This window comes from Manacus vitellinus, unplaced genomic scaffold (genome assembly GCF_001715985.3).
Source record: "Manacus vitellinus isolate BGI_N305 unplaced genomic scaffold, ASM171598v3 scaffold_47_pilon, whole genome shotgun sequence".
Lineage (NCBI taxonomy): Eukaryota > Metazoa > Chordata > Aves > Passeriformes > Pipridae > Manacus > Manacus vitellinus.
The window spans coordinates 2,825,026-2,837,933 of NW_021940585.1; the positions used below are offsets into that span (position 1 = coordinate 2,825,026).

Consider the following 12,908-nt stretch of genomic DNA (forward strand, 5'->3'; position numbering starts at 1 on the left):
AGAGTTAATTGTTGAGTTTTCACAGGCAAAGTTAAAAAAACTTCGTTTATTGTTGTGTTTCCTGTTGCTGTTGTTGTACAAACCTTGTCTTGACAGAACCAAGTTCTTCAGTGTCCGACTCTCCAAGAGTTTCCAATAAAGTGGAATCAGTTTTGTCTCCAGTGTGGGACACCCTGGGTCCTGCTTCTCTCCTTTTGGGGTGTTCCCCATCGTGGAACCACACGTGGATCATCTGGGGGGGGTTGGCACTGGGAGCCTGTGGTCCGTGTCAGGCTGTTCCCAGCTGGGATCAGGGAGTTTGGGGAGCAGCCAGGAGAGTTTCCATTCAAGGAGAGGTTGTAAATCACAGCAGGGAGAAGGGCTGCAGGCAGAGAGGTCCCTGCCAGGGTGCCAGTGCTGCTCCAGGGGCACATCCCACTGCAGAACAGGCACAACCCTGAGAGCCTTCAGGTGACACTTCAACATCCACCTTCCTCCCCCAGCACCACCAGGGGAAAAACTCTGGGGGAGAAACTGCTGCCAAGGGAAGAGCCTCAGAGCCACATAGCCCCTGATTTGTGGAGGGGCACAGGGCCTTGGGGGTCCTGCCACAGCCTCCTGTTCCCCCCTGATCTCCAGGAATTCAACCTGAGGTGAATCCCTGGCAGCTCCCGGAGCCACAGGAATGTGCAGACAGCAAGAGCCTGTGGCTTGTACTGCAGCCCCCCCTCCCCATCAGCCAAGAGCCTCACCAGATGCTTCGTGTGTGCCACAGTGTTATGTTCCAAAAACCTGTTCCACTCACTCCAAGTTTAGGAAGGCCTTATGTGTGAGCTGTGGCATTATTATTCTTTTTTTTTTTTTTAAACATGCAATTCTATTCCTGTTGTAACTTCCCCAGGCAGAGAGAGAGGCCAGTGGAGCAAGAGGCATGGAGAGAGAATTTTTTTCACCCTTGCAAATTAAATATAGGCACAAGGCAGGCCCTGTTTGTGCCCATACAAGGAGAGGAGCAGGGCAGCATCCGAAGGCTGTGCTCAGCACTTTTTCAGGAACCTGAGTTGCAAGCAAGCTTTTGTTTTTCCTCCTCACAGGCTCCGGGGCTGGTTGTTTCCCCCCTTTCCTAATTTCTCTGAATGCTGAAGGGCTGTTTCTAAAGCATTCTGTTTTCCTCCTCTTTTATCAGCAGTTCATCCTGTTTGGTCCAAACACACCTTCCCTGCCCCTTTTCCAGTGGGTCAGCAAAGAGGAGAAGGAGTTTTCTGGAGAGAATAAGAGCTTTTTTCCTGCACCAGCCTCAGTCCTGGGAAGTGTGGCATCACCCCTGGGCTTCCCTTCAGCCCAGGCACAACCTGGGGGGACCCAACCCTGGGCACCCCCATCCCCAGGAGCACATTCCTGACTGGCACCAAAGGCTGGGCCCCATGGAGAGAGTGTGAATGGGGAGATGCCCAGGGAAACAAACCCACCAGGGGCTTTTTTAGCCTGTCCCTGGCATTGCCCTTGGCTGTGATGGCTGTGGTGGGCACCAGGGGAGGGCCAGGCTGAGCAGGGTGGGGCAGGGGCACGGGGGCACTTGGGACGAGAGGAGGTGCTGGGTACAATTCTACAGGTGGCTCCCTCTGCAAGGCCTTGTGTTACCCAGGGGACAGGATGTGTTTCTGCAGCACACAGGGACATCTGGAGCTTAAAATGCACGTTGGGAAGCTGCTTTCAGGGACTCCCCCCACCCCTGGGTGCCGTCCCACCTCCAGCTCCCTGCAGAGCCTGTGCAGCTTCAGACACTCAGACCCCTTTTCCCAGCACAAGTGGTCCCTCATAAACGCTGATCCCACACCCCAGCAGCTGTTGTGGGGCCTCTCCCCCATCCATGGGGTTCTCTTGAGGCACCATCAGGAGGTTTCTCTGGAGGAAAAGCCCCTCTGGCCCCCCGTGCTCCCGACAGCTGCCCCCCAGAGCAGTGCTGGGTGCTCCTGCTGCTCAGGGATCAGCTGCCAGGCCCAGCCCTGCTCCCAGGAGGGACTATTGTTTGTAGTTTCACGTGGAAAGGGCAGTTCTTGGCCCCAGCTGCCACCCACGTGTTCCTTTCCCACCCCAAATAATTGCTCCTGCTGCACTTCCCAGGCCGTGCCCATTGCCACCCACATCCCTGTGGCAGGGACAGAGCCCACCAGCACCCACTGCTCCTCCCTTCAGCTCTAGGGTGGACACCTGAGGACAGTGGTTTCCTTAATTTCTTCCTTAATTTCTTCCTTTTCCAAAGGATCAGACCCTATTCGGGCACTTTGCATGGACAGCTGACCAAACACCCAACATAGTTCCGAATTTATGTTCTCTCTTCTGCCTGTTAAGTGTTTCTTCAAAGCATGTTTTGCATCAAAAGAGGATTTTCCAGGGGCAAATTTAGTGGGATCTTGGCTTCAAACAGGCACCTGGAAATGGTGAGTAAATGTAGCTGCGTTTCAAAGTTCTTCAGAGAAAAAATATTTAATAAATATTCTTTATAGACATTCAAATAATAGAGAATAGCAGGCAAGCCAGACATCCTCCCTAATTTAGTCTCCAGAGCTAATAGATCAGAGTTGGATTTGTGAATTACCATTTCACTTCTCCAGGGACTTTTCCTGAAATTATAATGGCTTTTACTCCTCTTTTTTTTTTTTTTTACTTCTTTTTCATGAAACTGCCATGAAATAGTTCCTTGTTATTAAGTCTGAAACCTGCCTAATTAGCACAATGACAGTCTCTAACGAGGCCCTGGCTGTGTGGTGCATCAGTGATAGAAGTGGTTAATCCTAAACATGGGACAATAATTACAGGAATAATCACAGGTTCCCTGTGAACTTGTCCCAGGGAATGCAGCTCTGGCATTCTTAGAAATCCCTGTCCAATCTCATCCAGGGGCTGGAGGAGCAGCACACCCAAAGCCCACAGCACCCAGCACTGCTCTGGCTCCACTGGAATGGAGAGGAGCTGGATCAGGTACCACTGGAATGGAGAGGAGCTGGATCAGGCCCGTGTGGCTTAATGTCCAGAGAGGATTTAGCTCTTAATGTTAATCGAGGGCTTTTCCAGGAGCTGCTCCCTGCTCGGCCTCCCTGGGCTTTCCCTGCCCGGTGCCCAGGCTGACACCCTGCTCTCCCAGCCAGATGGCTTCCAGAAGGCTCACAAATGGGCCTGCAATTAAAAAGCCTTTATTTTCAAACCCATTTCACAGCTTACTCTTCTGACAGTGAGATGGGGCTTCTCAGGCTGGGCAGGAGGGAAGGGCAGCACGGGCTCGCTGCCCCGTGGAGGGTTTTCCTTTGCTGCTGGCACGGGGTGTTTGTGCTGGTTATGTAGTGACAGGATAGAAGGGAATGGCTTTAAACTGACAGAGAGTATGTTTAGATTGGATTTTGGGAAGAAATCCTTCCCTATGAGGGTGGGGAGGCCCTGGCACAGGTTGCCCAGAGGAGCTGTGGCTGCCCCATCCCTGGAAGTGTCCAAGGACAGGCTGGGCAGGGCTTGGAACAGCCTGGTGTAGTGGAAGGTGTCCCTGCCCATGGCAGAGGGTGGTTTGAGATGATTTTTAAGGTCCATTCCCACCCAAACCACTGTGGGGTTCTGGGATTTACCTGCTGAAACTGGGGGTCTCCTATGCCCTGCAAACCTGCACTGCTGCTGAGGCCTGCCAGTGCTCCTGTCCCCAAATGATGCTCAGCTCTGGCCCCGTTAATCATCCGTGCTGATGTGCCCAGCTGACCCTAAAGGCTTTCTGACCATGGATCAGCCAACACAACAACATCCCCTCAATTCCTACTGAATCCAGCAGAAAAGAAACCAACAGCCACATCCTGGCCGAACTGAGATCCATTTTAACTGAAGTCCAGCACTGGTTTATTCCCCATCACCTTCCTGGTGTTACTAAACAGCAGCAGAAGCTCTTCCACTTCTCTGAGCAGCGTTTGTGCAGCACGGGCCGCACGTCCCCGCGGAGGAGGCTGTGTTTTATTTCTCTTCCCTTTTGTTCAAGTTCATTTGTATCCACGTGGCATTGCTAATCAGGGAATGGTACCCCTTCCAGCTGGCAGGCAGTCTCCTGTGCTGGTGTTGGAGCATAAATAAAAATGAGTTGACTGCAACAATTTGCCTCAGCGAGGCTGAGCTGTGGCAGCTTTTGGGGGAGCCCCGTCACCCCCCTGGCTCAGCTCTGCATGGCTGGACAGGGCTGATGTCCCCAACCTCCTCACTGCCCTTCTGCAGCTGGAGGGGTCATTCCTGGCCAGGACCAGCGACCCCTCCTCATTTTGGGAGCATTTCCTGCAATAACAGTACGGAGCAAAGCCTCTGAGCTGGCTCAGATTTCCTGTCTTTGGCTGAACAGGAAAGTGAAAGGGGGGAAAATCAATATCCCAGAAAGAAGAAACGCCCGATCCCGTGTCAGTCCTCACCTTGGGCAGGCTGGAGGTTAATTCAGAAAGCACTTTCCAGCATGCTGTAAATGTTAAATCCCACTGGAGCTGGAAGGACACGAGCTCCAGGATCTGGAGGGGAGGCTGTGGGGTCCCAGCTCACGGTCACTCCATCCTTAGCACCCAGGGGAAGGAGCTGGATGTGGCCCCAGCCTTGGTGGAGTGCTTTTGTGCTTCCCCTGCTCCTCCTCACGTGGGGTCCCTGGGCAGGCAGAGCAGCATCCCTGGCACAGAGAGCTGGTGGCACAGAGCTGCCCCAGCCAGCTTTCCCACATGGATCCTGTGCTGCTCCAGCACCTCCACGCTGCCCGTGGGGCTCCCACTGCCCAGGCAACGAGGGGGCAGATCCTTTCCCTCATTAACAGCCCAGCAATCCAGGCTGGACCTTCCCAGAGGGCTCTGGAGCATTCCCAGCATTGGGCTGGAGTTGGAGATGTGACATTTCAGGCCCGGAGATAATGAACGTGACGTCCTGTCAGGGTTAATTAGTCCCTTTGCTCTGCCTCCACAGTCACAAGCCTGGCCAGGGCTGGCAGGGACAGGGCACTGTCACCTCTGAAGGCTCCATGGGCAGAGGAGCAGATTCTGGGACTGACAAGAGCAGTTGCCTGATGAAGCAGTTGATTTATTCTTAAATGTTTGTGCTGAGAGCAACCAGCAACCTCCCTTTGCCTGCTTGGGATAACTGGAGGGTCACTCCAGGCCCCCACATTGTATTTTCTGTGCTCTCTTTATTCTCTGTATTGTCTGTGTCTTCTGGGGCTGAAAGAGTCCCCTCAGAGGACGGGCTGGGTGTGTGCAGAGAGCAGGAATGTGGCAGAGTATTGTTCAACCCTGGCCCAGACCGAGGGCATTGCAGCACCAGTTCCCTCCAAAGGGCAGCACGAAGTGGGGTCCCCGTGGCAGAGGCTGTGACAGGCAGTGGTGGAACACAAGGAACAAACTCTCCAAGCACACCCACGTGTCCAGTGACTCTGCTCCCAGACAGTGCAGATGGCCAAAGCAGCAGGAAAAGTGTCCTGGGGACTCGGGGGGGGGGGGGGTCTCATCCTTGCAGATCCCGAGGATCCCGGCCCAGTTCTGAGCGTGTTGCTCAGTCTGCTCCTGTTCAGCCCCATCCTGGGATCACTCAGCTGCAGCTCTCCAGAACTACCTGCTCAGACTTCCTCCCTCCTCCTCCTCCTTCTCTGTTCTTTCTGTTCCAGCCCAATTCCTGGGAGTTTGCACCCAAAGGCAGCCAGCCAGGCGTTGATGCTGCAGCTGCCTGATCTGCATGCGCTCATGCTAATGGTGTGGAAACCATTCAGGGCAGGCTTTGTGCTGAGTTTCCTGTGCCCTGAATTGAGCTCTGCTTGGGGAAAAAAAAAAAAAGGAGAGACCAGATCCTCTGGATTTGAAATCATTCAAGAAGGGGACTTTCTGTTTAACTGCTTGCCTGGGTTTTCAAACGTGTCGCTGGCTGATGCTGCCAGCAAGAGGATCTGAGCTTTTCACAGGATTCACGTGTTATTTGCCTTTTTGAGGTAAACAACATATATATTCCTAAGAGGAATTCATATTTATTCCCAAGAGAAACATTCTATTTGCAGCAACAAGCAGAGCATTGGGAAATCCACTGGAGATAAGATGCACTGCCAGGAAAGTGGAGCAAAAGTCCTCCTTCCACAGAGGTTTTATGGCACCTCTAAATCACTCAGAGATGGACAGGATAAGACACCCTGCCCATAAAACAGCGAACCCTGTGGTTTCTTCCCGACACCCAGAGGGCAATTCCTCCTCCTCCCTCCTCTTCCTCTGCTTAGGAACAGGGGTGCAGCCCTGCCTGCTGCGTGCCAGCACTGGATCTCCTCCAGGAGCCCAACCCCGGGGGCAGCACAGCAGGGTGACAGCATGGCAGTGATGGCTCCAGCATCCCACCAGAGCCATCCCACCTGGGAGGAGCTCCAGGCTCCTTGAGGGTGTGCTCCTGCCTTTTTTTGTGTGTGTGTGTGTGTTTAAATCCCTTCTAGAACAACCTGTCACTCCTGCAGCACGTCAAAGGTAGGTTTCCCCCTATCCCTACCCGAGGGGATTACGTTCCCAGCAGGGGCTCAGGTCCTTTGCCATAATATGATTTCATGTGACAAGTGTAATTAGATGTGGCACATCTCTGCAACAATTCACCACCTCGGAAAAATCACCACCAAGCTTAAAATCCAGCAGGATGCAGAGACTCAGCATCTCTCTGTGCGTCGCAGCTGGAAAAAATAAGCACCAAGTTAAGGACTTTTCAGGGCTTCCTTTGGGAGACAGCAAAGTCCTGAACACGATACCATAAATTAATTATTTAGATTCCAGCCCTGCAATGAGAGCCATCTGGCCAGATGCCTTTACCCTTACCAGAGCCCCCTCAGAGCTGACAGCACTCCATGCTCAAGGATGGAGATATCCACCAGGATCTTAATGGAACTGGAGGCTTCTCCCTGCCCAGGGAACCAGCAGGAATGGAACAAAAATGACTCTTAGCACTTGGGTTCCTCAGCCATTTAGTTTCCTCTGGAATTAAGGCAACACATCAAACCTTTGTGCCTCAGTAAACACACACACGTGTTCGTGGAGAGCTGGAGTTTGGCTGCTCCAGCCTGAGCTCTGTGCTGCTGCTCATCCCTCCCAGCCCCACATCCCGGTTTAGGCGATGGAAAAACGCCCAGGCTGGGACTCTGCCCCCGGGACAGGGACCTGGGGGTGGAAGGCTCAGACAATTCATTATGCACATCAAGATAATTCCCATTTCCACTCCGTGGGGCCTCCGTTTCCAGCTCGGCTGCAGGAGCTGCTGCACCAGACGTGTTTGCCTCTGCCCCGGAGTGGATTTAAAGGCAGTTCTGTTTTCTCAGAGCTTCAGATGTTTGTAGCCCTGAGGTTGCAGCATAACACAGGGCTGGAGATCGGAGGGGGGGAAAGAAAATCCTGGTCTGAAGGAAGCACTGGAGGAAGCAGGGAGAGGTTTTTTTCCTGGAAAAAAACCTCAGCGCTGGGAGGAGAGGAGGGCACAGAGGGGCACGACCCCGAGGAGCCCTCCCTGCCCTTCCCAGGGAAGAGACAAGAGGGAAAGAGTTAAAAGCTGTCTCCAGGCAGGAGAACAAAAACGCTATTGCACTCATCTCTGCTCGCTGTGCTCATCTAATTACGTTATTTAACAGGATACCCTCTCATTGATTTTAATTACTCACATAATTTGGGAGGTAATTCACAGCACATCCCTGCAGGGTGCAGGAGTCTGAGCAGGGAACAATGTGCTCGAGTCTTCCCGGCTACATGAAAGGAGGGGATGGGGAGGATGAGCCCAGACAGGGGCCCGGGGCTGTGGGGTTGTGTCCCCTGGGGAAGGTTTCTCCTCCCCAGCACCGGAGCCATCAGGATCACGCCCCATAAAACCCTGCCACGCGTGGGTTCAGCCTCACGCCCTTTCCTGGCCCTTCAGCCCTGCTCGTCCAGTGGGGTTTTTTTTTCAGGGCTCCTCCCTTGCCCAGTGGGATTTCCAGGGTTCCTCGTGGCCCTGGCTCCCAGCTGCCGATTCCAGCAGGTCCTTGTCTCCCGCCATCCCCTCCCCTCGGAGCGGAGCAGCTGCGGATTAATTGGCCCTTTGATATCCCTGCCAGGGACGCTTCGCTCCTGTCACACTGATGGGGGGACACCCATCCCTTCCAGTGCCCCCAGACCCCCCTCATTGCCCCTCCCTGACCCCCCAGAACCACTAATCAAACAGTCCCCAGCACTGGTGACTGTTAAAAATGCCTTTAAACCACAGTCCTGCGATTTTAAACTTCGGTTTTGGTGGTTTTTTTGAAACCCCAGTCGCACACAGTTTAGCACCCCCAGCACACACTTGTTTGGTTTCCTCGCTGCCTTTTGTAAGTTCCCCACTTAATTAGGATGCAAACAATCCCAGAGGAATGTTTAATTAATATTATAAAGCAACAATGGGATGATTAAGCAAGTCTGGGCAGCTGCTATTTATACACAGGACATGTGGCACTTGTTGGGGGCGAGCGTGTCAAGGAAAAAAAATAATCATTCCACGGACCTCTCTGTGCAATTTTATTGCTTGTTTTAATTGTCTGGCTCCGGCCTTTTCTGCTCTTTGTGTTCGCTCAGGCAGAGCGAGGGAACCAGGGATTTAACTCAGCCTCTTGTTCAGCTTAATTACAGAGTGAAAGCTTCCAGTGAGGAGCCTCCCTGCCCACCCCTGCTCCTCTGCCCCGGCCAGGAGCTCTCCAGAAACAGCCCAGCGGAAGCTTCAGGCAGTGGATGCCCTAAAACTGGGCCAGGAATAGCATCTGGGAGGCCCCTTCCAGCAGGAAAACATCCCAGAGGACAGAGGCAGGCTGGCAGAGCTGGAGGGGCTTTGCCAGGAGCAAGGGGTTGGGTGGGGTGTGAGGCAGCAGTGGGGTGTCCAGAGCAGGCAGTGGGAACACCTCCCACCCCTTGGAATCACAGAATAGTTTGGGAACACCTCCCACCCCTTGGAATCACAAAATAGTTTGGGAACACCTCCCACCCCTTGGAATCACAGAATACTTTGGGTTAGGAAGGGACTTTCAAGATCATCTCATTCCACCCCCTGCCATGGGCAGGGACACCTTCCACAAGGGTTAAATGTGGTCCTCAAATGTCTTCACGATGCCCTGATTGCCCAGTGGCTTCGTGGCATTGGGTTTTAGGGCATTTCCCATTTGGAAAATATTCCTCCTTTGCTTCTCAGAAGCCTGTGCACAACCTGAAGTAATTGTATTTGCCTTGGGTTGAACTCTTTTGGCAGCGTCTAAAAATAAAACATTTGATTTCTTCTCCTTCCCACAGAGCTGCCTCTGCTGAGAGCAGCAACCAAACTGATAAAAAATTAAAGGAAGTGGGAAATCCAACAGAAGGGAAGTGAGATGGCAACAGCACAGCCCCGAGACTGTCAGGACTGCACAACTCACATCAGACAGCAGCAAATAAATTCACATCTGCCAGGGGAAAACACACGGGGATGTGTTTTCTTCCAGGGGTGGGAACAATGCTGGTCCTGGCTCCAGCTCCACGTGCTGGATGTTGTCCCTCCCTCCCTGCACCTTGTCCTGGCCCTGGCACCCCAAACCTCAGCGTGGATGAGGGAGAAGAGGCAGAATCCCAACACAGGAGCTCAGCCCTGTGGCCAAGCACCCTGAGCTGCAGGACACCAGCACAGCCCCTCCCTGGCCTTTCCCCCCAGAAAATCTCCTTCCAGCAGCTCGAGGAGCTCAGTCCCACCCGGGGCAGGTGGCAGAGGAGACACCAAGGAGCCTTTTCCCTCCTTCCCAAGGGCAGCTTTGGCTCTGACTCATCCTTACGTGTCTCATTCACCACCTCACACTTATTCAATTATTACTTCAGTCCTGGCCCCACTCTGGGAAGCTTATCTCACACCAAATCCTTCTCAGTCAAGCCCTAAACACTGATTGTTTCAGAAGGAAAGGGCCAAAAAGCTGCCTGTTGGCTGCTAATCAGCCCCTGCATCTCAGTGTTGAATGGATGGCAACACCCTGAGCTCAGCAGGGCAGCAAATCCAGGCCCTGTTCCTGCAGGAGCTGGTGGGAAATGTGCACCCAGCTGTGACACAGTTAGAAAGCCATTCTTAACACAGCAAAATAGCAGCCTGGCTCGGGCACACAGAGCAAGTACCAGCCAGGAGAGACGTTTCCTCACTTCCTCCTTTAGCCTGAGCCTGTCTGGGGTTGCTCAGTGCTCCCAAAATCCTGGGGAGGGAGGCAGAAGAGCTCTGAGGTTTCACTGGCAACCAGGGAACCCTTTAAACAACTCCTAACAAACAGCACATTGAGAGTCTCTTGGAGAAAACCTCCTTTGGGGTAGTTTTCAGCTGAGAGAGGGCACTGAGTTAACCCCTGAAGTCCCAAACTATACCAAGGTTATACTTTCACCACAGTTTCTCTTAAACCTTAAGTCCCTGTTTCTGTGCATTTATCCTCCCTGTGCACAGGGATTTTCATGTCAGAACCAAATCAATACATTCAGATGAGAAAACTTCCCTCCAAGGCCAGCAAAAGGTGTGTTACCCTTGGCTCAAACAGAGCCTGTGAGAGGGTGACAGGACAAATAAGTGTCTCCCAGTGCTGGAGTCCTGCAGAAAATGGATGCTTTCCTTGTTTCCACTGAAACCCACGTACATTTCCAAAGGCATTTCAGGAAACAAGAGGCTTTTGTTTGCCATTGAGGTTTCTTGCCAGATTTCTGGTGCTTCTGCACTAAACCACATCGAGAGTGGACCGAGGTGCATTTACAGGAGAGAAACCCTCAGGTAGGGAAGTGTTGGCTTTATCACAGGACCACTGAGGTTGGAGAAGAGCTCCAAGACCACCAAGTCCAACCATTCCCCCAGCACTGCCAGGTCCACCACTGACCCTCATCCCCAGGTGCCACATCCACAGGGCTTTTGAGCCCTTCCAGGGACATGTCACAGCAAGATGCTCCAGAAAGAACCATCCATAAAGATGTTGTGTCTTTGCTGTCACACTGATGGTGCTGCAGGTTGAGCTGCTGGTTTGTCCACATTCAGCCCCTGCCCTTTTGCTCTGCTGTGCCTTTCCTTGTTGCTGCAGATTAGCTGTGACTGGAGCCTGAGCCGGCCGGGATCGGGTCTCCCTCATTTCAAACATCATTTATCATAAAGGATTATCCCCCAGGGGCTCTCGTGCAGTCATATTTAATAATGCAAACGGCTCCAAATCAAATGAGTTCTCCTGTGAATTTAAGCCAAACTGACACAGCAGCTTGACACTGCTTATTTCCAGAGCTAAATGAAAAATGGGAGTAGGATGCTGGATGTCTGCGGCCCTCAAAGTGTTGGATCCACATTCTGACCATGGGGAGGGTGAGTGGAGGTGGAAGGGAGCTGAAGGCAGTTTATGCAGTGATTTGTAACCACCTGGGTAGGGAAGGGCAGCAGAGCTCCAACACTGCTTCCTTTCACTCAGCTCCACCATGGCTCCCCCAAAATGGGAGCGAGAAACTTGATTTATATGTGAAACACCTGCAGGGGGGAAAAAGGCAGGATTATGGTAAACTTCCATGTTGCAGGGGAGCTGGACTGCTCTCCATGGGGTTGCTCTGAAGGAGAGCCAGGGGTTTCTCAGGTTTCTTGGCTGAAAAACAGCCCTCCATGGAAATGGATCCCGGGAGCCTCCGGCAAAGGTGCAGGACACAGGGGTGGTCACCCACTGTGGGGGTGAGGGGCTGCCCAGCGCTGCCTCTCCCAGCTCCACAATGCTCCAAGTGTGCTCAGCCCACGGGGAGCCACTCCCAGCCCCATGAATTTGTCCTTTGTTCCTTGATTTTGGGCCGTGGAAGGAGGAGCAGCTGCCACCACGCACCCCCCGCGCTGCCACCCCGCCCACATGGGCACGGAGCACTCCAGCATCCTCCCTCAGCATCCTCCCTGGCAGCACAACGGGCTCCTTGTGCACCCCCAGCCGTGCCAGGAAGAGGGGGGCTGGCTCCTGGGCTGGCTCCTGGCCTGGAACGTCGGTGCCACCCAAGGAAAATGCCAGGGATGCTTGAACTCCGGGGCCAGCCCGGGGGAAAAGGGCTCATCTGAGCAATCCCTGTGTCCCCAAAGCCTGTGGGGCAAAAAGGGGCGAGTCCAGAGCTGGCAGGGCCAGGCCAGGATGGGCATCTCTGACTCCAGCAGGGGCTGCACTTCCAGCTCCACCAGGGACTTGTCCAAAATCTCTGCCAAATGATTTCATCTTCCTCTGGTGCTGCTCCCTCCGATGAGGGACAGAGGATCCAGGACAGCATGGACAGAGGATCCAGGACAGCATGGATCACGGGGTGCCACTCACTGCTCTGGCCTCTGACACGAGCAGTGAGCTGAGTTTACTTCTGTGCCACTTCCCTGCAAATCGAGGGAGAAAAGGCTTGTTTCAGTCCCAGGATAACACAAACAGCATTTCCCAACCCTGGGATTAGTAACTGAGCTAAAGAGCCCGGCCCCTGCCAGGAGCAGCTCTGTGCCAGGGCTGCCCTGAGCTTGCAGAAGGGCTGATTAGCCCTGGCTTGGGGCTGCTGAGCTCTGAGCCCCCCACTCCAGGGGCACTCACTGCCCAGAGCTGCCCATCCCCAGCTCCCACCATGGGCAGGACATTCCTGTGGGGCCCAGGAGGAGCAGGAACCCCTCCAAGGCACAGGCAGGAGCATTCCCTGCTCACAGCACCACCCTCCTGGAAGGGACGCTGCTTTTCCAGGTGAGGGGTGGGGGGAACCAGCACAAAACCCCAGCACAAAACCCCACGCAGTACCTTGTTTGCTGGAGGCCTTCCCTGGCAACAATCCAAGTTAAAAAGCCAGGAAAGGCCCCAGGCACCCAGCCCAGCGCTGGTTTCACTGCTGGGCACGTTCTTTTTTTGTTCCTGAGGCTGCTGGGGATCCTCCAGGGCGGCTCCTCTCCCTCCTCCT

General features: G+C 53.7%; 1 protein-coding gene across 1 annotated transcript in view; it reads left to right on the plus strand.

The window, feature by feature from the left end:
• Nucleotides 1-139, plus strand: part of INKA2 (inka box actin regulator 2) — a 2,702-nt gene extending 2,563 nt beyond the window's left edge. The window contains exon 2 of the mRNA XM_029962487.1: nt 97-139. Coding sequence (XP_029818347.1) covers nt 97-139 — 43 coding nt within the window. The remainder of the gene's footprint in view (nt 1-96) is intronic.
• The last annotated feature ends 12,769 nt before the right edge of the window (nt 140-12,908 follow it).